At 50.4% G+C, this 25,601-nt stretch overlaps 4 protein-coding genes across 5 annotated transcripts; 1 reads left to right on the forward strand and 3 right to left on the reverse strand.

Annotated features, from left to right (window-relative positions):
- Positions 1–910: 910 nt before the first annotated feature.
- On the reverse strand, positions 911–3,793 carry aimp1b (aminoacyl tRNA synthetase complex interacting multifunctional protein 1b; the record flags this gene model as incomplete). Its single annotated transcript, XM_080486130.1, has 4 exons — positions 3,123–3,793; positions 1,830–1,924; positions 1,272–1,385; positions 911–1,107 (listed from the first exon to the last, which is right to left on the reverse strand). The coding sequence occupies exons 1-4, from the start codon at positions 3,152–3,154 to the stop codon at positions 911–913; spliced, it is 438 nt and encodes a 145-aa protein (XP_080342256.1). The 5' UTR covers positions 3,155–3,793.
- A 493-nt stretch (positions 3,794–4,286) lies between these two features.
- Positions 4,287–9,823, forward strand: sgms2b (sphingomyelin synthase 2b). Of its 2 annotated transcripts, none has more exons than XM_080486280.1 (7): positions 4,287–4,452; positions 5,843–6,505; positions 6,782–6,899; positions 7,011–7,068; positions 7,229–7,324; positions 8,175–8,341; positions 8,488–9,823. In XM_080486280.1, the coding sequence occupies exons 2-7, from the start codon at positions 5,949–5,951 to the stop codon at positions 8,659–8,661; spliced, it is 1,170 nt and encodes a 389-aa protein (XP_080342406.1). In that variant the 5' UTR covers positions 4,287–4,452; positions 5,843–5,948; the 3' UTR covers positions 8,662–9,823. The 2 variants fall into 2 exon arrangements, with proteins under 2 accessions (XP_080342406.1, XP_080342405.1); XM_080486279.1 differs by having other exon boundaries at positions 4,330–4,619.
- A 10-nt stretch (positions 9,824–9,833) lies between these two features.
- On the reverse strand, positions 9,834–12,962 carry LOC308123678 (uncharacterized protein). Its single transcript, XM_080486286.1, has 7 exons — positions 12,832–12,962; positions 12,048–12,362; positions 11,587–11,726; positions 11,392–11,512; positions 11,007–11,114; positions 10,719–10,762; positions 9,834–9,984 (listed from the first exon to the last, which is right to left on the reverse strand). The coding sequence occupies exons 1-7, from the start codon at positions 12,937–12,939 to the stop codon at positions 9,963–9,965; spliced, it is 858 nt and encodes a 285-aa protein (XP_080342412.1). The 5' UTR covers positions 12,940–12,962; the 3' UTR covers positions 9,834–9,962.
- A 9,749-nt stretch (positions 12,963–22,711) lies between these two features.
- Positions 22,712–25,477, reverse strand: wdr55 (WD repeat domain 55). Its single transcript, XM_080486277.1, has 4 exons — positions 24,904–25,477; positions 24,562–24,668; positions 24,216–24,485; positions 22,712–23,913 (listed from the first exon to the last, which is right to left on the reverse strand). Exons 1-4 carry the CDS (start codon positions 25,396–25,398, stop codon positions 23,577–23,579), a joined length of 1,209 nt encoding a protein of 402 aa, XP_080342403.1. The 5' UTR covers positions 25,399–25,477; the 3' UTR covers positions 22,712–23,576.
- Between the last annotated feature and the right edge of the window lie 124 nt (positions 25,478–25,601).

Raw genomic sequence — 25,601 nt, forward strand, 5'->3', positions numbered from 1 at the left:
CATCTTTGTTTTACTGATTCTCTTCAACACAACAACCCCCCTTCCTCTCCTCCTCCTGCTCCTCCTCTCCCCCCCTCCCCTCCCCTCTCCTCCTCCTGATCCTCCTCTCCCCCTCCCCTCTCCTGCTCCTCCTCTCCCCCCTCCCCTCCCCTCTCCTCCTCCTGCTCCTCCTCTCCCCCCCTCCCCTCCCCTCTCCTCCTCCTGATCCTCCTCTCCCCCTCCCCTCTCCTGCTCCTCCTCTCCCCCCCTCCCCTCCCCTCTCCTCCTCCTGATCCTCCTCTCCCCCCCTCCCCTCACCTTTCCTGCTCCTCCTCTCCCCCTCCCCTCCCCTCTCCTCCTCCTGATCCTCCTCTCCCCCCCTCCCCTCACCTCTCCTGCTCCTCCTCTCCCCCCTCCCCTCACCTCTCCTCCTCCTGCTCCTCCTGCTCCTCCTCTCCCCCCCTCCCCTCACCTCTCCTCCTCCTGCTCCTCCTGCTCCTCCTCTCCCCCCTCCCCTCACCTCTCCTCCTCCTGCTCCTCCTCTCCCCCCCTCCCCTCACCTCTCCTCCTCCTGCTCCTCCTGTTCCTCCTCTCCCCCCTCCCCTCACCTCTCCTCCTCCTGCTCCTCCTCTCCCCCCCTCCCCTCACCTCTCCTCCTCCTGCTCCTCCTGTTCCTCCTCTCCCCCCCTCCCCTCACCTCTCCTCCTCCTGCTCCTCCTCTCCCCCCCTCCCCTCACCTCTCCTCCTCCTGCTCCTCCTCTCCCCCCTCCCCTCACCTCTCCTCCTCCTGCTCCTCCTGCTCCTCCTCTCCCCCCCTCCCCTCACCTCTCCTCCTCCTGCTCCTCCTCTCCCCCCCCTCCCCTCTCCTCCTCCTACTCCTCCTCTCCCCCGTTCCCCTCACCTCACCTCTCCTGCTCCTCCTCTCCCCCCCTCACCTCTCCTCCTCCTGCTCCTCCTCTCCCTCCCTCCCCTCACCTCTCCTCCTCCTGCTCCTCCTCTCCTTGTTCTCCTGGGTAGTAGAGGAGGGGGGAAGACGATCTGCGGGAACGGCAGCTGTTGCTCCAGCAGGAGGCTGAGTGACTGCTGTGCTGGGGGCGGGGCTAAGACGTCTGGGGGGCGGGGCTTTAGCTGAGGGGAAGAACCCAATCAGAGAAAAGTTTATTTTGTGAAAAAGTTGTGAAATCAAATCAAAGTTTTTTGAAATGATTTTTCCCTGGTGTTCTTCTTGTTTGTTCATGTTATTGTTTATTTGTTGTTCTTCCCTGGCGTTCTTCTTGTTGTGGTGTTCTCACCCCCGCGTCGGCGCTGGTTCTCCTGCAGTTGTCCCTTCAGCTGTTCGATGTCTTTCTTCAGTTTTCCGTTCTCGACCAGGAGCTTCTTCTGCTCGCGGACCGACGCCTGCAAGACTGGAGAACACAGAGAACCAGAGAACACGGAGAACATAGAGAACATAAAGAACACAGAGAACACGGAGAACACGGAGAACACAGAGAACATAAAGAAGACAGACACGGAGAACATAGAGAACCAGAGAACACAGAGAACATAAAGAACACAGACACGGAGAACACCGAGAACCAGACAACACGGAGAACATAGAGAACCAGAGAACACGGAGAACACAGAGAACATAGAGAACACAGACACAGAGAACATAGAGAACCAGAGAACACGGAGAACACAGAGAACATAAAGAACACAGACACGGAGAACACAGAGAACCAGAGAACACGGAGAACACAGAGAACATAAAGAACACAGACACGGAGAACATAGAGAACACAGACAGGTCAGCACATTTGAACCCTTTAACCTTTGACTTCAACCAAAGGTTCACGGGAAGTTCTCACGGGCTTTCTCTCGGCTCAGCAGCGAGTGGGTCCTGAAGTACTCGAGTATCTGCTGGCCGTCCTCGGGGTCGAGCTTCATCAGAGTGTTCTCCAGGCTGAAAGACAGAGGGAATCTAGATTCTAGAACCCGTCCAGAACATATCCTCTGCCGGTGACTCACAGGGCGTTTCCCTCCATGTTGGATTGTTTTTGGTGTTCTACCTGCAGTTCTCTGATGTTCTACCTGCGGTTCTCTAGTGTTCTACCTGCGGTTCTCTAGTGTTCTACCTGTGGTTCTCTGATGATCTCTGGTGTTCTCCCTGTGGTTCTCTGATGTTCTCTAATGTTCTACCCATGGTTCTCTAATGTTCTACAAGGGGGCCTATGGTGTTCTACCTGTGGTTTTCTGATGTTTCTGCCTGTGGTTCTAAAATGTTCTCTGATGTTCTACCTTCGGTTCTCTGGTCTTCTACATGCGGTTCTCTGGTGTTCTGCCTGTAGTTCTCTTATGATCTCTGGTGTTCTACCTGTGGTTCTACAATGTTCTACCTGTGGTTCTATGGTGTTCTACCTGTGGTTCTACAATGTTCTCTGATGTTCCACCTGTGGTTCTCTGATGTTCCACCTGTGGTTCTCTGACGATCTTAGATGGCTCTCCTCACTTATTGTCTTAATTATACATGCTGGTAAAAAGTACTCCAGAAGTAAAGACTGAGTACTGGATGAATACTAGACGCTTTCAGAACAGTTTGAGTATCAGAACAGTTTGAGTATCAGAACAGTTTGAGTATCAGAACAGTTTGAGTATCAGAACAGTTTGAGTATCAGAGCAGTTTGAGTATCAGAACAGTTTGAGTATCAGAACAGTTTGAGTATCAGAGCAGTTTGAGTATCAGAACAGTTTGAGTATCAGAGCAGTTTGAGTATCAGAACAGTTTTAGCACGAGTAGCTTTGTTGTTCCCAGGTTTGTTGAGGTTCCGTCCCTAAGTGAGTTCAGGTTCTGTGTAGGACAGTCGGACAGCTGCAGCTATAAATACACCGCAGGAACACCGAACACAACACCAGACACACCATATAGAATCAAAGAGAACCATGGAGAACCCTAGAGAACTGAGGAGTACCTGATGAATCATCCTGAGCAGAACACAACAAACTCTGAAACTCTGAAACTCTGAAACTCTGAAACTCGCGAGCAGAAATCTGCAGGAATGTCATGAAGACCGTTGAGCAGAGGCTGAAGATTAAAGGTCAGAGGTCATGTTCTCAGGTCGGAGCGCCCCCTGCAGGGCAGTGGGGTGACGTGTCAGGCCTACCTGGGGTGGAACAGGTTCTCCACGTCCTCCATGTTGTTGGGTCGGTCGCAGACTGGATGATCTGCAGAGGATCCCAGAGACCGAGACACATCCCTCAAAGCCTCAGCTGTCCCAGTCCGTCTCCAGAGAGAGGTCAAAGGTCACATCGCCCCTCCCTGCTGGGGGGCATCGGGTTACAAACAGACTGAGAACGTACAAACTGTTTTTATTCAGGAATCATCGTACTGACACAAAGAACGTCAGAAAACTTTCAAATCAAAGAAGAGAAACAGAGAAAATTTCGGCCATGTTTGTAGTCCTGTAGCTCCATGCTATCCTCCATGTTTGTAGTCCTGTAGCTCCATGCTATCCTCCATGTTTGTAGTCCTGTAGCTCCACGCTATCCTCCATGTTTGTAGTCCTGTAGCTCCATGCTATCCTCCATGTTTGTAGTCCTGTAGCTACATGCTATCCTCCATGTTTGTAGTCCTGTAGCTCCATGCTATCCTCCATGTTTGTAGTCCTGTAGCTCCACGCTGTCCTCCATGTTTGTAGTCCTGTAGCTCCATGCTATCCTCCATGTTTGTAGTCCTGTAGCTACACGCTATCCTCCATGTTTGTAGTCCTGTAGCTCAATGCTATCCTCCGTGTTTGTAGTCACATCCTTTTAGTTTCCTGCTCTGATCCAGGCTGGGGGTAAATCTGGGGAAGGCGAGTGACGGTGTGTGTGTGTGTGTGTGTGTGTGTGTGTGTGTGTGTGTGTGTGTGTGTGTGTGTGTGTGTGTGTGTGTGTGTGTGTGTGAATCCAAAGAAACACGTTTGTCTTCTTTTTTAAGATTTATTTCTAACATTTAATCTCTTTCATACAGACAATGACAATAATTTTCACAATGTTTTCAAAAGAAAGTTGAATAATGAATAAACAAACAAACAAATAGATAAATAAATAAATAAATAGTAAACAGGAAAAATAATAAGAAAATAATTAAATATTAAGCCAAATACAAAATAATAAAAATATCAACAAATTTCCAGCAAATTTTTTGATAAATTTTTTTTTAATTTAATCTGAAGGAAAATGCCGAGCGATCCTTCAGACCGATGACGTCACTGTGTAAGGTGAGTCACGGGGAGTGGCGGGCCGGAAGTGAACGCACCATATTTGGACTCCACGCTTCCACGTGTGTGCGTCGGGGCCGCGCTCAGGTCGCTGCTGCGCGTTCACAGTGTGGAGGAGTTTCAGGAGGAAGAGTGTGAGAGGAGGACAAAGTTCTACCTTCACCTGTTCACTTGGTTTTTTTTATTCTGGATTGAGAGAAGCGTCGGGAGCGAGCCGCGCGCCCCCGCCCAGGTGAGCGTGCTCCACTTCCTGTTTACCTCAGGTGTTTCCTCCTCGAGCCGCAAACTTCTCGTTCTGATCAAAGTGCGTCGTTTCAAGCTCAGAACCGATTAATCGACGTCACAAACCGGATCGTTTCGTGTTTTGAGAGATTTAAAAAAAAAAAAACGTGGATTCAGGTACGTTACTCCGACGTTACGTTACAGTCACCTGACTAATCGGTTACTTTCTGAATGATTCAGTGAATTAAATCATTTTTTAGATTTAATGTTCTGCTGATTTTATTTAACTTGGTAGTCATGACAACAAGTTTATGGTTTTAGGAGAGTTTTGTAAATCAGTGATTCACTTTGTTACTTTGAGGGTTTAAAGTTCATGATTTTCTACTTTTCTTCATTTCAACCACAAACTATAAACCATCGCAGAGTTTTTCAGTTTTCTAAAGATCTTTTGAGGGAAATTGTCGGAATTTAAAGTCGTTTAGTGGAAAACTTCCATCTTGGTTTGATTGAATCTGATTGGTTCTCCATGGAAACCGTCAGAACCCGTTTCCACGACGACGTCTCCGCTTGAGACGCATCGTTATTGTTTCTGAAACATTTCGTGTTTTCAACGTTTTGACGTCTGTTTCCGTGGAAACTTCAGTCTCAGCCAGGCCCCGCCCCCTCGGCTGTGACGTCACTTCCTGTTGACGGCGCCGCAGGAATGAGCTGTAATCGAGTTTCCTGAATGAGATTTTCCCATTAGACGCGGAACGTCTCGTGTTCTTCACCCACAGTGGCACGTCTGTCTTCTCATGTCAATGTGGGATGGAACCTCGTTCTCCTGGGAGAACGTAGAACTGGGTTTGTTCTGAGCCTCAGCAGCTTCTCACACCTCGCCTCCATTTCTCTCACATGAACGACAGAGACTCTCCACCTCCGTCCAGCCTAAACCCTCGTCTGTCTCTCTGTCCTTTTATAAACAAATTCTGTCCAAACGCCACGATGCCTCGGTGCAGTACACGATCCAGGCCTGTAGGGGCGCTGTGACTCTGCCATAGACTAACATGTGACTTTATTATAACGGCGAGGAGCAGCGAGTCCGCCATGTTGGTGTTGGTAAGTGACATCACGTAGAGGGAGGCGGGGCTAAAGGTCAAGAGGCGGGGCCATGACATCACTGAGAGGGAGGCGGGGCCATGATATCAGCGTTTTTAGCTAATTCCTCCACTCTAGAACTCGTTTTTTTTTTTTTTTTTTCCAAAAGGTTCTCCGGCCCTAAAAGGACGGTTGGACTGTAACCATGGTGACGTAAAACGGCGTTGCCGTGGTGTTCCTCTGCTGCATGTGTGCTTGGTTTCATTACAAAACAGCGCCAACTAGTGGTCAACTTGAAAATGACATCGTTGTCTTTGTTGTAGGTTTGTACTGATTGGTTCTGACCGGGGCAGATCGACCAATCACAGCCTAGATCCAGTCAGAGTGGGGGAGGTTGACCTTTGACCTCCGTGGTCAGCCGGGTCGTACATGGCAGCGTCGGAGCTGATCGAGGACGATGGCGTCCGGATCCAGGTGGAGGTCGATGTGGCGAGCACAAACCCCCCTTCGTCCCCCCAACCCGCCCGCGTCGCCAACGGCAACCCGAGCCGTCACGACGCCCCGCCCCCGCCCCCTCCTCCACCGCCGGGCGGGGGCGGGGACGAGCCGGATGGGCGGAGCAAGCGCTCCCGCCTGGCCAGCGTGCTGGCGCAGAGCCAGCTGGTCCGCTCGCTGAGCGGCGGCCTGCGGCGCCACTGTGACTACGTGAAGATTGGCGCGGCGGCGGACGAGTGCGGCGAGCGCCTCCCCGCCGAGTGGTGGAAGACCGCCGTGGCCTTCCTGTACGCCATCTTCAACCTGGTCTTCACCACCGTGGTCATCACCATTGTCCACGAGCGCGTCCCCGACAAGTCGGTCAGCCCGCCGCTGCCCGACAAGTTCTTCGACTACGTGGACCGCGTGACCTGGGCCTTCACCGTCACCGAGGTCAACGGCCTCATCCTGGTCGGCCTGTGGACGGTGCAGTGGCTGCTGCTCAGACACCGGTGACCCCTGACCCCTGACCTCTGACCCCTGACCCCTGACCCCTGACCTCTGACCCCTGACCTCTGACCTCTGACCCCACACATCACATTGGCATGTTGAGGTCTGTTCTGTTTCTGACTGCTGTTGTTACTCTGTGTGTGTGTGTGTGTGTGTGTGTGTGTGTGTGTGTGTGTGTGTGTGTGTGTGTGTGTGTGTGTGTGTGTGTGTGTGTGTGTGTGTGTGTGTGTGTGTGTGTGTGTGTGTGTGTGTGTGTGTGTGTGTGTGTGTGTGTGTAGGTCCATCATCGGCCGCCGGTGTTTCTTCCTCATTGGAACGCTCTACATGTACCGTTGTGTCACCATGTACATCACCACACTGCCGGTACCGGGAAAACACATGGTGTGCGCTCCCAAGGTACACACACACACACACACACACACACACACACACACACACACACACACACACACACACACACACACACACAGCGTTTGTCAATTTGTTTATTTGTTTGTTGTTGTTTAGCTGTACAGCAACTCTTCAGGGAAAATCTGGAGGATTTTACGGCTGATCTCAGGAGGAGGTAACACAACTACACAACTACACACTACATAACTACACAATGTTACAGTGGAAACATCCTCACTGTGTGTGTGTGTGTGTGTGTGTGTGTGTGTGTGTGTGTGTGTGTGTGTGTGTGTGTGTGTGTGTGTGTGTGTGTGTGTGTGTGTGTGTGTGTGTAGGTCTGTCTCTCACCGGCTCTCACTTGATGTGTGGAGATTTCTTGTACAGTGGACACACAGTCATGCTGACGCTCTCCTACCTCTTCATCAAAGAGTGTGAGTACACAACTACACAACAACTACTAGACTACTACACAACAACTACACAACAACTACTAGACTACTACACAACCACTACTAGACTACTACACAACAACTACTAGACTACTACACAACAACTACACAACAACTACTAGACTACTACACAACAACTACTAGACTACTAGACAACAACTACACAACTACTAGACTACTACACAACTACACAACAACTACTAGACTACTACACAACTACACAACCACTACTAGACTACTACACAACAACTACTACACAACAACTACACAACTACACAACAACTACTAGACTACTACACAACAACTACACAACAACTACTAGACTACTACACAACAACTGCTGGACTACTACACAACTACACAACAAGTACTAGACTACTACACAACAAGTACTAGACTAATACACAACAACTACTAGACTACTGCACTACTTGACTACTACACAACAACTACTAGACTACTACACAACTACTAGACTACTACACAACTACTAGACTACTACACAACAACTACTAGACTACTACACAACTACTAGACTACTACACAACTACTAGACTACTACACAACAAGTACTAGACTACTACACAACAACTACACAACAACTACTAGACTACTACACAACAACTACTAGACTACTACACAACTACTAGACTACTACACAACAACTACACAACAACTACACAACAGTTGCGCCGCGCTGGATGTGGTGGTACGTCTGGTTCTGCTAACATGCTAACGTGCTAACGCTGTGCCCTCAGACTCGCTGCGCTGGATGTGGTGGTGGTACGTCTGGTTCTGCTAACATGCTAACGTGCTAACGCTGTGCCCTCAGACTCGCCGCGCTGGATGTGGTGGTACGTCTGGTTCTGCTGGCTGCTCAGCGCCTCTGGAGTCGTCTGCATCCTGATTGGACACGAACACTACAGCATCGACGTCGTCATCGGATACTTCGTCACAACCAGGGTGTTCTGGTGGTACCACACCATGGCCAACAACCATGTACGTACACACACACACACACACACACACACACACACACACACACACACACACACACACACACACACACACACAGTGCCTTTTAAATTAAACGTACGATAAACGCGTTTAGTTTAGTAATTTGAACGGTTGCCGTTTCCCATCAGGCATTGCGTCAGGCTCCTAACAACTTCCTGTCCAGGACCTGGTGGAACCCCGTCTTCAACTTCCTGGAGCGGAACGTCCAGACCACCGTCCCCGTCGTGTTCTCGTTGCCGCTTCTGCTGCCGTCCTCCTGCAGACAGAGGTACCGCATCGTGGAGGGGGCGCGGGACGAGTGAGGGGCGGGGCTAATGGCAACCCCGGCGGGGCTAGCGGACCCCTGCACTCAATCGTCGGGGTTCTATCGTCCGGTTCTCTATTGGAACCTGCATTTCCAGCCACCTCCCACGTTCCAGGGACGAGGAGGAGGAGGAGCCAGACTTGTTTACATTTTTTCACACCATGTTTGATTAGCACAATGCTAACAGCGAAACCATATTCTCAACTTTCAGCTTCACTGTCGGCCTGTTAGCGTCACCGCATCATCGCGACGTTGACTGACGCTAGCCCCGAGCTACGTTTTTATCTGCAAGGAAGCTAAAGTATCGCGGAGGAAAAGCGACCGCCAATCAATCAACGCTGCCATCTTGTGTTGGAACGTTAGCCGGAGATACTTTACCAAACTGTTGGCTACCTCAGGTTCTCCGGCGTTAGCTCATATTAGGTAGCTTTAACTTTAGAATTCAGTGGAATTAGCCACATGCTAACACTGAGCCGTGATCTCCTCAGTGACGGAGGCTAAACTAGCTACAGAGTTGATTATGTGTGAAGGTGAAATTACGTTTACGTGTTTTGTTTTCAGGTTGAAGCCACAAACGTTAAACTGGAGCTAAACTGCTAACGAAGCTACGTTCCCAGAAAGCGTTAGCTTCACGCAAGTTCTGTTAGCTTTATCAAAATGGAGGAAACGTTTAAACGTGTTTTGGCTCATTTGTGCTGCTAGCTTGGTTCGGATTAGCCAGTGCTATGGAAAGCTAACTTCTACATCGCAGATTTCAACTTGGACACGCCCCCTTTCAGTAGAGACACGCCCATGGATGACGACACCTGGTTATGGAAGGTGCAGCTAGCTACGCTAAACTTTTTCTGCAAGTCATGCTAACATTTAGCGTAAAGAAGTTTACTCGCCGGAAGCTAACTGATGCTCTGTTAGCCCGCTATGCTAAGTCTCCTGCTATTTGTTTCACGTTAGCCTCACAAAGCTCGTATTTCTCCGGGTTCTTCTTCGTTCTGCTAAATAATCTGTGTTTTTTTTTTGTTGTTTTTAGTTTTTTTTACATTATTTGTCATTTTGTTACACGGTGCGTCACAATGTGTCGGAACATTTCGGTTCCGTACGAACTGGTGAAATGCTGCTGATTGGAACATGAAGGTTTCACAATAAAAGCTTTGTTCAATTTGTTTTTTATTTGAAAGTGAAACATAACGGTAGTGGTGAACTGAGAAATAACACAGGAGAGACGAAGAACTAGAACGTTGTTCTAGTCGGGACGTTTTCCCACAGGAAGAGTTCAGCTCGACTGATTGTTTCTTTCGGGTCTCATTGGACGATCCGAGTCCAGCTGCATCAAACAAACAAACAAACAAACAAACAATCAGCACATCGTCATGGTACCGGTATGGGCGTGACTGGTTACCATGGTGATAACTCAGACCATCCAGTGGTTCAGCCCCGCCCACTCAACCTGTAGGATTAGGCCCCACCCACTCACCCTGCCCGCCCATACCTACCCAGTAGACTTGGCCCCGCCCACCCACGTCCAGCAGTTTAGCCCCACCCCATCCAGCAGTTTAGCCCCACCCCCATCCATCAGTTTAGCCCCACCCCATCCAGCAGTTTAGCCCCACCCACATCCAGCAGTTAAGCCCCACCCCATCCATCAGTTTAGCCCCACCCACATCCAGCATTTTAGCCCCACCCCCATCCAGCAGTTTAGCCCCACCCACATCCAGCATTTTAGCCCCACCCACATCCAGCAGTTTAGCCCCACCCCCATCCATCAGTTTAGCCCCACCCCATCCAGCAGTTTAGCCCCACCCCCATCCAGCAGTTAAGCCCCACCCCCAGCCATCAGTTAAGCCCCACCCCCATCCAGCAGTTTAGCCACACCCACATCCAGCAGTTTAGCCCCACCCCATCCAGCAGTTAAGCCCCACCCCCATCCAGCAGTTTAGCCACACCCACATCCAGCAGTTTAGCCCCTCCCACATCCAGCAGTTAAGCCCCACCCCCATCCATCAGTTTAGCCCCACCCACATCCAGCAGTTAAGCCCCACCCCCTGTTACCAGACAGACCTGAAGACACTTCCTGTTGTCTTCTGCTTCTTTTTCCTTTTGCCCTGAAAACACAAGATGTGTGAGCAGAGTCCTCACACACAGTGTGTGTCCGAGTGTGTGTGTCCGTGTGTGTGTCCGTGTGTGTGTGTGTGTCCGAGTGTGTGTGTGTGTCCGAGTGTGTGTCCGTGTGTTTGTCCGTGTGTGTGTCCGAGTGTGTGTCCGAGTGTGTGTCCGAGTGTGTGTCCGTGTGTGTGTCCGTGTGTGTGTCCGTGTGTGTGTGTGTGTGTGTGCTGTTGTCGTACGTACGTAGTTGTCTCTGGCCGACCAGCCGGGGTGAAGCTGCATGTGGAGCAGCCGCTCCTTCTGAGCCAGATCGAAATATTTAGACTGTTCAGCTGCACACAGAGCGTTCCACTAGAGAGGAGGAAGATGCTCTATAATCTGGTTTTAGAGGAGGAAGATGCTCTATAATCTGATGTTAGAGGTGGAAGGTGCTCTATAATCTGATGTTAGAGGTGGAAGGTGCTCTATAATCTGATGTTAGAGGAGGACGGTGCTCTATAATCTGATGTTAGAGGTGGAAGGTGCTCTATAATCTGATGTTAGAGGAGGACGGTGCTCTATAATCTGATGTTAGAGGAGGAAGATGCTCTATAATCTGATGTTAGCATTAGCATAGCGTGGCGCTCACCCTGCGTCCCAGGATGCGGTTGATGGCGGCGCTCTGTCTCTCTCGTCCCTCCTGAACGACTCGCTGTCTCGTCTCCTTCATGTAGAGCATGAAGGCGTTCAGAGGTTTCTTCACCGCCGCTCTGTGGGGAACAGAGGCAGAGGTTCTCCACAGGTTCTCCACAGGTTCTCGAACCTGGACTTGATCTTCACTCACGTGGAGACTCTGTCGCCGTGGTAACTGGGGCGTGTCCCGGGGGCAGCGGGGGCTGTGATTGGCCGGTCGTACGGCGAGGAGGAGCAACGGGGGAGGAGTCGCCGGGTGCAGAGCAGCAGCGGCACCAGAGGATGGACGCACTGCGGACAGGCCAAGCTGCAGTTCACACTCTGACCAGCAGGGGAACAATGCACATCCTGGAATAACCGACTTCCTCACGGAGCACACACACACACACACACACACACACACACACACACACACACACACACACAGAAACTTCGTACAGATTGGCTCTACTGAGCATGTGCAGAACTAGTTGCTGCCAACGTGGTGAGAGTAAAAACTGTGATTGGCTGTCGGGGGCCTTGTGGAAACAACTTTGTTAAAACTTTTCACGCGAATAATTGAGACAAAAATGCGACAGAATAATTAGTCGTTTTCTTTCTAAGTAGACTCACTGAAGTCATACTGCTGCGAGGCCCCCCGCTGGCCGGGAGGTGGTACTGCATGCTGCGAGGCCCCCCGCTGGCCGGGAGATGGTACTGCATGCTGCGAGGCCCCCCGCTGGCCGGGAGGTGGTACTGCATGCTGCGAGGCCCCCCGCTGGCCGGGAGGTGGTACTGCATGCCGTGAGGCCCCCCGCTGGTCGGGAGGTGGTACTGCATGCCGTGAGGCCCCCCGCTGGTCGGGAGGTGGTACTGCATGCTGTGATGCCCCCCGCTGCTCTGGAGGTGGTACTGCAGAACTGGAGTTTCTCCGCATGTTGTCCCCATCTATAAAAAAAAAACTGAATTTATATGTATATATATATACATATAAATTCAGTTTTATATATATATATATATATATATATATATATATATGAATGTGTGTATGTATGTATGTGTGTGTGTGTGTACCCATACGTAGGTAAAAATGAAAATCTTATCTTAGAAATTAAACTGGATTATTTGAACATTTTCATCAATTCAATTAGTGTGGAAAATAGATAAAGAGATTAAAAAGCTTTTTAATAGAAAAGTTATTATGACTCATTATATATAAATTAATCTGCACGACAAAAAGATTCAATATTTTCTTCTGTAAAAATATCAAATGAAAGTATAATATAATACAATATAATAAGTCATAGTTTTTAGAAGCATGGCAGCAAAATAAATATATTGATTTATCAAACACAAAAGAAAAAGATGACAACAAAATAATAATAATAATAATAATAATAATAATAATAATATTGACCTGTGTTGTCCAGCGGATTCGTCCTGACAAAATAGAAACAGGAATATGTCCAGATGTTTTTCTCAGAAGAGTCTTTGTCCGTCTGAAGGTCTCTGAGAGGATTCTCATGTTCCTCCTCCGGTTCCCCCTCTGACATCGTTCACACACTTGGCACTTGGTGGTGTTGAGAGTCAGTTTGTTCCGTTGTTCTGCCCCGTGGGGGGTCAGAGGGGTGAGTAGGGGGTGAGGCTGCCCCTGGATCTGCCCGCTCGCTGCCACAACAGTTTAACTGTGAAGCGTCAGAATGATTCACAGCCACGACAAACACTTCAAGTTCTTCTGCATGAAACTCAACCTTCATTTATTCTCCTTAAAACTAAAGTTCAAATTATTCAGAGTCAGAAAACTTGATGTTCCCCTCAGAACGGAGACGAGCTCCATCCCATGATGAAACAAGCTCTAATAATTAGAATCTATAAATAATAATGACACCGGTTTCTTTGGAAATGTTTCAAGTGAAAGTTTGGTTCTACATGTTCTGGCTCAATGGTTCCATGTGTTTTTAGTTCAATACGTTCTGGCTTTATGGTTCCACATGTTCTTGCTCTTTGGTTCTGTGTTTCGGCTCTATGGTTCAATCTGTTCTAGCCCTGGTTTTATGGTTCTACATGTTTTGTGATCATGGTCTTTGTGTTCTAGTTCTATGGTTCTACATGTTCTGTCATAATTCTACATGCTCTGGTTCTATATGTATTATCAGTATGGTTCTGTCTCGATGGTTTTATGTGTTCTGGTTCTATGTGTTCTGCCTCTATGTTTCTTCATGTATTGTCAGTATAGGTTTGATATTTGTTCTATTTGTTTTGGCTCTATTTGTCATCATTTTGGTTCTCTGTGTTCTGGCTCTATGATTCTATGTGTTCTGGCTCTGTGGCTCTATATGTTCTGGTTCTGTGGTTCTACCTCGGCGTGTGTGTGAGACCCTTTGTGTTCCGGCTGGTGTGTGCGGGTCCTTAGCCGTAATGATGCTGAGCTGGTCCCGTGAGGAGGACCCGAGCACCGGCCTCATGCCCCGCAGCCCCGGCCCGGTGCCCCGCAGCCCCGGCCCGGTGCCCCGCAGCCCCGGCCCGGTGCCCCACAGCCCCGGCCCCATGTCCCGGAGCGACATCCTAGTAGGGATCATCACCGAGCGGCTGAGCTCCGCCGCCCGGGACATTCTGGCCGTGGTGCAGAACACCGTGGCGGACTACGAGCAGGAGGCTTCGGGCTTCAGGCAGGAGATCGAGCGGCAGCGGCGGCAGCTGGAAGTCCTGCTGCCGGAGGTGAAGATGGAGACGGCGGGTAGGTCAGGTCTGGAGTCCGCCCGCCGGACGCTCCGCACAGAGGTCCAACCGCAAACACACTAATTCCTGGTTTCTCAGCAGGAGGTGAATCCCTGCGACATGAAGCGACCCAACACGAGAACCGATGACCACACCGCTCAATTCGGCTCAATTTAACACAACATCTGGCCTGTAATTTATCCAGATAAACGCTTTTTATTCACATTTACACAGTCATTGAGCTCCAGTTGATGCCGGACCACGTTGGTTTTTGACCTGAAAAGGAACAAAAAGCCATTTAAACCCCACCTGCGGTAACTTTACAAGGAGCAAAGACTCTTTCAACCATCGGCATGAAAAATTTCCACTTTATTAAATCACATTTGCAAGAAATTGCAGCTAATTCATCCGTTTTCGCAGACGGTGGCCAACCGGAACCGGAAGCTGCAGGTTTTTCTGTATGTTTTCTTTTCTCTTTTACCAGTATTTTTTATTTTTTTAGTTTTATTTGACATAATTATGTTCGTAATTATATAACAATTTACTAATATATATATATATATATATATATATATATATATATATATACTTCCATTTGAGGTTGAAAATAGTTTATGGACGCCATGTATATCATAGCAAGTTAGCATCTTTATGGCTTCATCCCAAATGGCCACATTTTCCACATTACTGAGCGTTATTACTGACTGTTATTACTGACTGTTATTACTGACTTATTACTGACCGTTATTACTGACTGTTATTACTGACTTATTACTGACCGTTATTACTGACTGTTATTACTGACTGTTATTACTGACTTATTACTGACCGTTATTACTGACTGTTATTACTGACTGTTATTACTGACCGTTATTACTGAGCGTTATTACTGACTGTTATTACTGACTGTTATTACTGACCGTTCTTACTGACTGTTATTACTGACCGTTATTACTGACCGTTATTACTGAGCGTTATTACTGAGCGTTATTACTGACTGTTATTACTGACCGTTATCACTGACCGTTATTGCTGACCGTTATTACTGACTGTTATTACTGACCGTTATTACTGACCGTTATTGCTGACTGTTATTACTGACTGTTATTACTGACTGTTATTACTGACTGTTATTACTGACCGTTATTACTGAGCGTTATTACTGACTGTTATTACTGACTGTTATTACTGACTGTTATTACTGACTTATTACTGACTGTTATTACTGACTGTTATTACTGACTGTTATTACTGACTTATTACTGACAGTTATTACTGACTGTTATTACTGACCGTTATTACTGACCGTTATTACTGACTGTTATTACTGACTTATTACTGACCGTTCTTACTGACTGTTATTACTGACCGTTATTACTGACCGTTATTACTGAGCGTTATCACTGACTGTTATTACTGACCGTTACCACTGACCGTTATTGCTGACCGTTATTACTGACCGTTATTACTGACTGTTATTACTGACCGTTATTGCTGACTGTTATTACTGACTGTTATTACTGACCGTTATTACTGACCGTTATTACTGACCGTTATTACTGACCGTTATTACTGACTTATTACTGACCGTTATTACTGACCGTTATTACTGACTGTTATTACTGAGCGTTATTACTGACCGTTATTACTGACCGTTATTACTGACCGTTATTACTGACTGTTATTACTGACTGTTATTACTGACCGTTATTACTGAGCGTTATTACTGAGCGTTATTACTGAGCGTTATTACTGACTGTTATTACTGACTGTTATTACTGACTGTTATTACTGACCGTTATTACTGACTGTTATTACTGACCGTTATTACTGAGCATTATTACTGAGCATTATTACTGACTGTTATTACTGACTGTTATTACTGACCGTTATTACTGACCGTTATTACTGACCGTTATTACTGACCGTTATTACTGAGCATTATTACTGAGCGTTATTACTGACCGTTATTACTGACTGTTATTACTGACTTATTACTGACCGTTATTACTGACTGTTATTACTGACTTATTACTGACCGTTATTACTGACTGTTATTACTGACTGTTATTACTGACCGTTATTACTGACTGTTATTACTGACTTATTACTGACCGTTATTACTGACTGTTATTACTGACTGTTATTACTGACTGTTATTACTGACTGTTATTACTGACCGTTATTACTGACTGTTATCACTGACCGTTATCACTGACCGTTATCACTGACTGTTATTACTGACCGTTATCACTGACTGTTATTACTGACTGTTATTACTGACAGGCTGGGAAAGGAGTCCAGCTTCAGTAATTCCCCAAAATATTCTTCTGCTTTTTATCAAGCAATATTTCTCATTGAGCAAAGTTCATTTTCCACGTTGCCCTTCGGGGAAACGAGTTGCCCACCTCTGTTCTAACATCGTCCAGCTCTGGAACAGTAAGACACAATCTCGATACTTCATTGGTTACCTGCGGGGAACGTTATCTGGAACCTCAAAACCCAGTGTGGAACGTCGCATGCTGATTCCTTCATGTTACGCTTCACTCTGAACATACCAGCAGTATTCAAAGCTTTGACAGAACTTTATTTTAGGATCTTGGTGAACTCCACTTGACTTCAGTACGTTTGGTTTGAGAACCGGTGGAACTTTGTCTCTCTGCAGACGACCTGCCGCTGTTTCCCTACGGCGAGGCCGGAGGAGCAGGAGTTCCAGCAGCCGAGGAGGAACCGCAGAAATACCAACCAAGTACGACTTCCAATCTTAAATCTGTTTGAAAGGAGCTTGTGAAGTTTTACTAGTTTCTAAATCTAATGTGAAGTAACGCTGAGGTGGAGTACCACAGGGTTTGATTCTGGGACCGCCTTTATTTTTTCTTGAGTTTCTTGAGTCCTGCTCGTCACATTTGTTCGCTTTAAGCTTAAAACGTTTGTCCGACGGGGTTAACGTGGGACTGTGTCTTCAGGTGTGGTGGACAGCTGGAGTCTGGGCTTCTTCTCGTACGGGGAGCCGGTGGAGGAGGACGAGGAGGAGGAAGAGGAAGAGGCGGAGTCTCTCAGCTGGACGGCGCTGACGTCCTTCCCGGACAGTCTGATGGAGCTGGACTTCGAAGTGCCGTCCAGGTCCGGAGACGAGCGGCGTGCCTTGTCTGCCCCCCGCAGCTCGTCCCACCTCTAACCGCTCCGTCCCCCTTCAGGTTGTCGCCGCCCTCGGTTCTGTCTGACAGGAGGAGGGTTGGCCGGCCTCGTCTCAGCGACCCGCCGAGCCTGGTGGACTTCCGGATCCGGATCCTGAACGACTCCTCCATCGAAGTCCTGTCCAAGAGCGGTGAGTGTGGAGGAGAGGTGAGGGGACCCGGGGGGGGGGGGGGCGCTCTGAGGGTCCAGAAGAAACTGGGTTTCTGGTGTTTTGGTGGTTTCTAGTGGAAGAATGAAGCTTCTGGCGCCAGGAAAACCTCCACCCTTCTCCATGTTTACTTCTGTTCATGCCGACTGGGTTTGTTCTGGTTCTAGAAAGCCTCTTGCAGCTCCCGGGTCGGACCCTGGTCCAGACGTTGATGGACTCTGACGTGGTCGTGTGTCTCAGTGTTCCAGAGGTACCCGGCTCACAGGCTGCGCTGTCCTCGCGGCCTGCAGGAGGAAGACTTCCTGAAGCTGCTGAGGTCCACCTTCCCTCAGCTGGCCGCCGCCGAGTCCTTCAGCGTCTTCACCTCCACCCGGAGCCGGCGGCTGCAGCCGCTGAGCCTGAAGCTCCTGACCCCCGAGGAGATCTGCAGGAACGTCCGCTCCACAGGAAGCCCCTCCATCTACATCCGCCTCAAGGTAGTCTGCAGGAACTCCTTGGTTTGGTGGTGGTTCGAGAACCAGAGCTTCACTCGGTGTGCTGGTCTTCTCTCAGGATCCGGTGGTCCTTCAGGTTCCACAGACACACAGTCCAGAACCAGAACCAGCCTCGGAGGAAGATCTGCAGTCCAGCTCTGATACTGACACACCGAGGTGAGTCAACCGTTCATAATCATGCTGCCCCCAGAGGGCATCTGTTTCCCATCTGTCCTCCATCGCCTCTGTCCTTCATTTCCTCCTGGTTTCCCCTCTGTTTCCCCTCTGTTTCCCCTCTGTTTCACCTCTGTTTCCCCTCTGTTTCACCTCTGTTTCCCCTCTGTTTCACCTCTGTTTCCCCCGTTTCCCCTCTGTTTCACCTCTGTTTCCCCTCTGTTTCACCTCTGTTTCCCCCGTTTCCCCTCTGTTTCACCTCTGTTTCCCCCGTTTCCCCTCTGTTTCACCTCTGTTTCCCCTCTGTTTCACCTCTGTTTCCCCCGTTTCCCCTCTGTTTCACCTCTGTTTCCCCTCTGTTTCACCTCTGTTTCCCCCCCGTTTCCCCTCTGTTTCCCCTCTGTTTCCCCCGTTTCCCCTCTGTTTCCCCTGTTTCCAACTTGTTTCCTGCCCGTCCACTTCCTGTTCCCTCCTCACACACTTCCCGCCCACGCCCCGCCTACTTCCAGTCCACTTCCTGTCCACGCCCAGTCCACTTCCCGCCCACTTCCTGTCCACCTTGAGGAACCCAGGTTTGGCCCTGCTGCTTTCATCTGGTCTCTGCTGTGTTTCTTGTTCCAGACTGGAGGCTGCGGAGGAGAACTCTCCAGGAGACAGCAACGTCACCCTGAGGATCCGGGTCCTGGAAGAGTCCGGTGTGGGGAACATCTCCCCCGGCTGTCAGTACCTCCCACACAGGAACCAGGAACCGGCTGTTCCACTCGGTTCTCGTTAACAGGGCCGTGTGCTTCCTCTCAGTGTTCCAGAGGTTTCCGTCCCACGAGCTGCACTGTCCCGGTGGCCTGCAGGAGGAAGACTTCCTTGACCTGCTCCGGTCCACGTTCCCTCAGCTGCTGGTGGACCAACCTCTGATGTTCCTCACCGGACGCGGCCGCAAGATCCGACCTCTGCTGCTGAAGACCGTGACCCCAGAGGAGATCCTGAGCAAGTCCGGGGGGAACCCGCTGCTCTACGTCCAGCTGAAGGTACCACGACCCGGTCCCTCACATTCTAGTCCTCCTGAACGTGTTCTCACTGGAACTTGTCCTTCAGCCTCCAGCAGGACATCAGGCCAAACGGAGAACCTCCAACCAGAGAAGACATAGAACCGCTGCTCCTCCCAGGTTAGTCCACCTCACGCTTCAGAACCCCGCCCCACATCCGTCTGTCCTTTAACCCCCATCCTGGACGTCGCTGTATCCTAGAGTCCAGGCCGACAGCAGGAACCCTGAGGAACCTCCGCCCAGCGAGTCGGTACCCCAGGTGGACCTGAAGATCCGTGTCCTGGAAGACTCTCGCATCGAGTTCATCTCCCCGTCTGGTGAGAGGAGACTCGTCTTCTGTAACATTCCTGAGGGTTTTGGGGGAAATTCCTACTTCCAAGTTGGGAACATAAATGTTCTACGATAAAACGCGTAGCATCGGGATTATCTAGAACCTGACCGACTCGTAACGACGCTGTCCGTTGCTCAGTGTATCACAGATATCCGGTCCAGGAGCTGCGCTGCCCCGGCGGTCTGGAGGAAGAGGACTTCCTGGACCTGCTGCGGTCCACCTTCCCCCAGCTGTCCCAGAGATGCTTCGACGTCCTGCGGACGGACGGCAGCAGGAGGCTCAAACACGTCGGTGTGACGGCGCTAACTCCCGAGGAGATCTGCACGAGAACCGGGAACGCCACCATCTTCCTCCGACTGAAGGTGAGAACCACGGGGAACGTTCAAGAACCATCAGGAACAAATGTAACGGGGTCAAGTTCTCAAATTTTTCAAGCCTCCTGATAGAATTCGGCAGGATTCTTCAGTTCCTGAACATTTCTCTTTAATGTACCGACTGAACCCTTCCAGGACGATCCTGTTCTCCAGGCCTCTGTCAGGACGCGTCTGGACGGATCAGAGGAACCTCCTCCAGGTTCTCCACCAGATCAAACCAGATGGTACGTCCAGGTGTTTTGGTGTGAGTTTGAATGTCGACTGTTGAAGAGTCTTAATGTGTCCGAATTGTGGTCCCTCCAGCGGTTCTCCTGTCACACATGAACAGAACCAGGACGTGGTTCCGCCCAGAGAGAACCGGGAAGTGGTTCTGCCCAGTGAGAACCGGGTCGTGGTTCCGCCCAGAGAGAACCGGGAAGTGGTTCTGCCCAGTGAGAACCGGGTCGTGGTTCCGTCCAGCAGCTCGACGCCGCAGCATGAAGACGTAAAACAGCAAGAGGCTGGCTGTCTTTACCAGGAACCGGCTCCTCTCTGGTCTCTGGTTCTTCCTGAGAACACGTCGGTGTCTGATTCACACGGCGACTCTAAACCAGAACAAAGAAACGGATGTCTGAGCGACTCTGAGGATTCGACCGCGGAACGCCAGGCCAAGTGTTTGGGCGGGAAGAGGACGCTGCGGCCGGAGCAGACCGAGGACGCTCAGCCGGCCTGCAGAGTCTGCGGACTTTCCCGCGGTTCCATGAACATGCTGATCAAGCACGCCTGGAACCACGTGGACGAGCAGGGGCGGCTCTGCGGCGTGTGCGGCCGCCGGGCCGAGTCCTCGGAGGAGCTGAGGGGCCACCTCCAGACCCACCAGAAGACGCTCGGCTGCAGCATCTGTGGGAAGTCGTTCCTCACCGCCGCCGGCTTCAAGGGCCACCTCGCCCGCCACACCGGGAACCGACCGCACAAGTGCAAGGTCTGCCACAAGGCCTTCGCCGAACCGTCGGTGCTGAAGAACCACGAGTGGGTGCACCGCGGCGACAAGCCGCACGAGTGCGCCGTCTGCCATAAGTCCTACATGTCCAAGCAGAACTTGAAGGTCCACAAGTTGACCCACGCCGGCCACAAGACCTTCAGCTGTGAGCTCTGTGGGAAACTGTACGGAACCGCGGAGGACTTGTCCCGACACGTGGAGCTGCACCCGGGACCCCCCGCCGGCAGGACAAAGACCAAACTCCGGATCCACGCCAAGCGCCACGGCGCCGGGCAGGTCCGCTGCTCCAAGTGCAACAAGACGTTCCGGGCCCACGCCAACCTGAGGATCCACATGAGGGTCCACACCGGTGAGAAGCCGTACCAGTGCCCGGTCTGCCAGCGCGCCTTCAGCCAGAGACACTGCGTGAAGAGACACCTGCTGACCCACCGCCTCAAAGAAGCCCCCCCCATCAACGGATCCGCTCACTAGGGTTCCCCCAGAGACCACGGGACGCGTTCCCCCAGGACCGATGACCAGAACAAGTCTGACTTGATGCGTTCAGACCTAAACCCCATCCAGCCCGACTGACCTGGACTCGGTCCAACCGTCCCTCTGGTCCTTCAGCTTTACGGAACCTTCTGGACTCACAGTAGTTGTATTGTAGCTTAGCATCGGTCTGAACCCGGCTCAGGTTCTGTTAGCGTGCGGCGCTGGATTGTTCTCTGACATGAAGAGACCTCCGTCCTCGTGGGTCTGGTTCTGGACCAGCTGTTGCTAATGCTGCTAATGCTAATGGTTAGAGCAGCAGGTCCAGTAAGAAAAACGCTAAAACGAAAGTGATCCGGGGTCAGGAGTCTAGAACGGCGCCGTTTGAAGACGAGTGGTCGCGACGGGACGAAGACCTCAGATCCTTCAGACGTTTCAGATTTTCTAACGGCGCTTTTCCACGAGTACCTGAAGGGCGGAGCCACAACTCCGCGTTAGATATCAGCTCAAATGACTAATCTTCATAATGCGGATCGTTACCATGGTGTTTCGGTTTTACTGGTGACCCTGTTAACTGGTGACTTCTGCTAGCAGCCGTTAGCCGCAGCGGATGTTTAAATAAGACGAAGAAACGATACTTTAAAGGAAAGGAAGTTAAACGACGTTCGCCATGAATAGTACCTGGTACCATAAATAGTACCTGGTACCATAAATAGTACCTGGTACCATGAAATATATAAAAACCATGGTTCCAGGTACTATAAAAGCACCAGGTACCATGAAAGTACCAGGTAGTAACGCGTAGTGGATAAGCATGAAAGTGGAGTCGGTACTAGTTAAAGTACCATAAGACTGAGCAGGTTTTGGTCCCAGTAACTTGGACGGTGGATGTTTTTGCCGCCATTTCAATGTTTCACGTGTAAAAAGACGCTTCGCCGCTGCAGCCCCGTTAGCTAACGCGCAGCCGCAGAACGTCTCTCCGTGTGGCCTGTTCTCCCGACAGACCCGCGTTCTCTCATAACGGAACGAGCTGAAGTCGTCGCACCTCGTTTCCTCCAGACCATCAGATTTTAACTGTTTCGCTCACGTTTCAAAGTAAAAGTCCCTCCTCCAAAGTAAAAGCATTGTGACACGTTTGCTGTCCTGTTGATCTGTACGTTTAAAAAGAAATGAACTTTTATTCTGAAAGTTGTTGTCTTGTTGTTTAGAGTCTTTTACTTTTATTGTTCTAATTAAATGAGATATTTTTACATTTACTTTGTAGTCGTGGTTTTATTGAATACTTCCTACTCTGTGGTTTTCATTTGTTCGCAGCTTCAACGAGTCCGAAGAAGAATCCTGTAGAAACTCGTCAAAGTTAAAAACTGATCAGCATGAAAATACAAAGGAGTCGATCGGCTCTGGGACTTTTATTGTTTTAGTCCCAGAAAACAAAACAAAATTAGTGAAACATTATTTCACCAGTGGAACTAAACAGTTTTCACACAATCGAAATGTACGAACTGATTCAGTTGCTAAATGAGACCCTGAAGGCAGCGCGTGGTGCCTTCAGGGTCCTGTGGGAAAAACCAGCCTTCATCACGAGAGATGGAATTTAGAAATATAAAAACAAAAAGACGTCAGGAGTTTTAACTTCTAAAACCTTTTATTACTTTTAAAGGAACAAAAAGTTTTTATATTTATGTTTTACACTGAATATAAAGTCTGAATTATGTCTTTTCCAAACATCAGTTTTATTCAGTAATTAGACTTTTCAAACTCCCAGAATGCAACAGTGCCAGGAGGAGCTGTGATTGGTCGACTCAACCTGCAGAACAAAACAAGAAAAATGTCAAAGCTTCGTAACGACAAAGTAACTGAAGGATTAATTCTACCTGTACATTCAATAAATACTCCGAACACCAGAACTACAAAAGTAGAAAATATAAAGTATGTTTGTGTTGAGCAGTACTTCTTAATCCTTCACGTTTTATCTTTGTTTAGAAAAAAGATTGAAGACTTTTTATTCTAAAGTTTTTATACTGTAAGAAGTTTAAGGTGCAAGTACTGCGTCTGGTGTCATAAGCAGTATTATCAATACTTTATTCTACTCGTCTTCAAAGTCCTTGAACGTGAGAGAAAGAAGTGTGTTGGAGCTGCAGAGAAGCGACACAGAACAGTTTGTTCTATTTCCAGGAGAACCCAGCAGGAGGAACCTCAGACGCTTTCAATCAGGTTCTGTCGACGGAACGTTTCCTTCTGGTTCCTCGTCGTGTTCTAATCACTTCCACTGTCGCTGTCGCTCTGCTCCGCCCCCTCCTTTGTCTCCGCCCCCTCCTTTGTCTCCGCCTCCTCCACGAGTCCCGAGAAGAAGTCGTCGTCTCCGTGAGCCTTCTTGCTCAGAGCCTTCATCCTGCCGTCCCTCCTCTTCCTCTTGCGGTACTCGTTGACGGTGGCGCCCTGCAGGGCGGAAATGTCCCAGAACTTGACCAGCTGGTCGTGAGCGCAGCTGACCAGCAGGCGGCAGTCTGGGGACCGGGCCAGCTCCTCGATGGGCTCGCCCACGTGCTGCCCCACGCAGCCCATCACCCGGTTGGGCAGCAGGTTGACGGCGCTGTGGGGGGGGTGGGGGGGGGGGGGTGGGGGGGGGGGCGGAGCCACGTTAGCAACACGAGCAACATTACAAATGTTAGCAACACAAGTAGCGCTGGCTATATTAGCATCCATAGCAATATTAGCAATGCAAGTATCATTAGCATCTTTAGCAACACTTTGGGCGTCTGTTTCCATGACAACGGTGCCTCGATTCACCAAGAACGCTTTGCCTCCGTCTCCATGGAAACGGAGGAAATCATCTTTTTGAAAACGCTCCGTCGCCGTGTAAAGCCGTAGCGGCTAGCGGCGGCGCAGACTCACCGGATGTATCCGTCCATGGAGGCGGTGCACATGATGCTGTCGGTGACGGGGACGATGCAGTCCACCGACTCGGCCTTGACGGCGAAGCGGTCGCTGGTGGCGCCGAAGCCGTTCCAGTTGAAGATGTAGACCGTCCCCTCACTGGAGCCGCACACCACCTTCTTCCCGCGCTTCATCAGCGCCACCGACGTCAGGTCGCCGCTCTGGTACTCCGACAGCAGCTCGAAGCGCCGCCGCTTGATGTTGAAGACGCCCATGGTGCCGTCGCCGCTGCGGTGGACCACAGAGGGGGCGGGGTCAGGGGCGGGGTCTGGGACGGGCTCAAGACGATGTGATTGGTTGTTACCTGGCGGTGAGCAGGATCCTCTTGGCCTGGTCCACCGTGATGTCACTGATGTAGTCCTCGTGCTGCTTCACCTCCAAGATGGCCGACCCCTTCCTCATGTCCCACACCTCCAAAACAACAACAACAACAACAACAAGGTCACACCTCCGGAGGCCTGGACCACCCTGGACTTTCTCTGATCCAGGTAAGGAAGCAGAGAAAGTCCAGGGTGGTCCAGGCCTCTGGACCGGACCACCCTGGACTTTCTCTGATCCAGGTAAGGAAGCAGAGGTTCTCCTGTCGTCACGGTGAAGAATTAAGATTCCAACAAGGAACCCGCTGGAGTAACAGAAGGTTCCAGACCTTGAGGGTTCCTCCGTCGTCCCCGGTGGCCAGGACGTTGTGGTCCACCAGCAGCAGGCTGTTGATGGGGGCCCCATGGGCCCCCCGGATCCTGGAGACCAGCTGGCCCCGCTCGACGTCCAGCAGGTGGACCGCCTTGTCCCGGGACACGCTGTAGAGCTGCAGGCCGTCCTCGGAGAACCGGACCTGGCGGCAGGACTTCAGGTGGTGTCCGGAAGACCACAACTCGCGGGTCTCGCCCTCCGTGCACGAGTACGAGTAGACGTACACGTCCCCGTCCAAGTCCCCGAGCGCCAGCACGTCCCGGGTCGGGTGCATCGCCACCGTGTTGGCGATGGCCTCCAGCCGGATGTCCTCCGGGGTGTCGCGGACCCGGGGCCCGGGGGGCTCGTCCCCGTCCGGGTCCGAGTCCGAGTCCAGGTCCTGGTTCGGGTCTGCGTTAGGCTCTGGACCCGGTGAGTCTGAAGTCTCAACGTGCTCCGTGGAGGCCGACATGTTGTTTTGCTGCTGCTTCTTCTTCTGCGACACGTGACGGCGGGAAACCGCGCCACACTGCCCCCTGGCGGCACCGCGGCAACCTGCAGGCAAACACTGCCTCCACAGACGTAGCTGTCCTCTGTCTCTAGTGTCCGTGCTCCTGTCCCACACTTCTGGGTTCCAAGTTTTATTTGTCAGTTCTGCAACACATGTTCACACTT

Source organism: Lipophrys pholis (genome assembly GCF_963383615.2).
Source record: "Lipophrys pholis genome assembly, chromosome: 18".
Classification (NCBI taxonomy): domain Eukaryota; kingdom Metazoa; phylum Chordata; class Actinopteri; order Blenniiformes; family Blenniidae; genus Lipophrys; species Lipophrys pholis.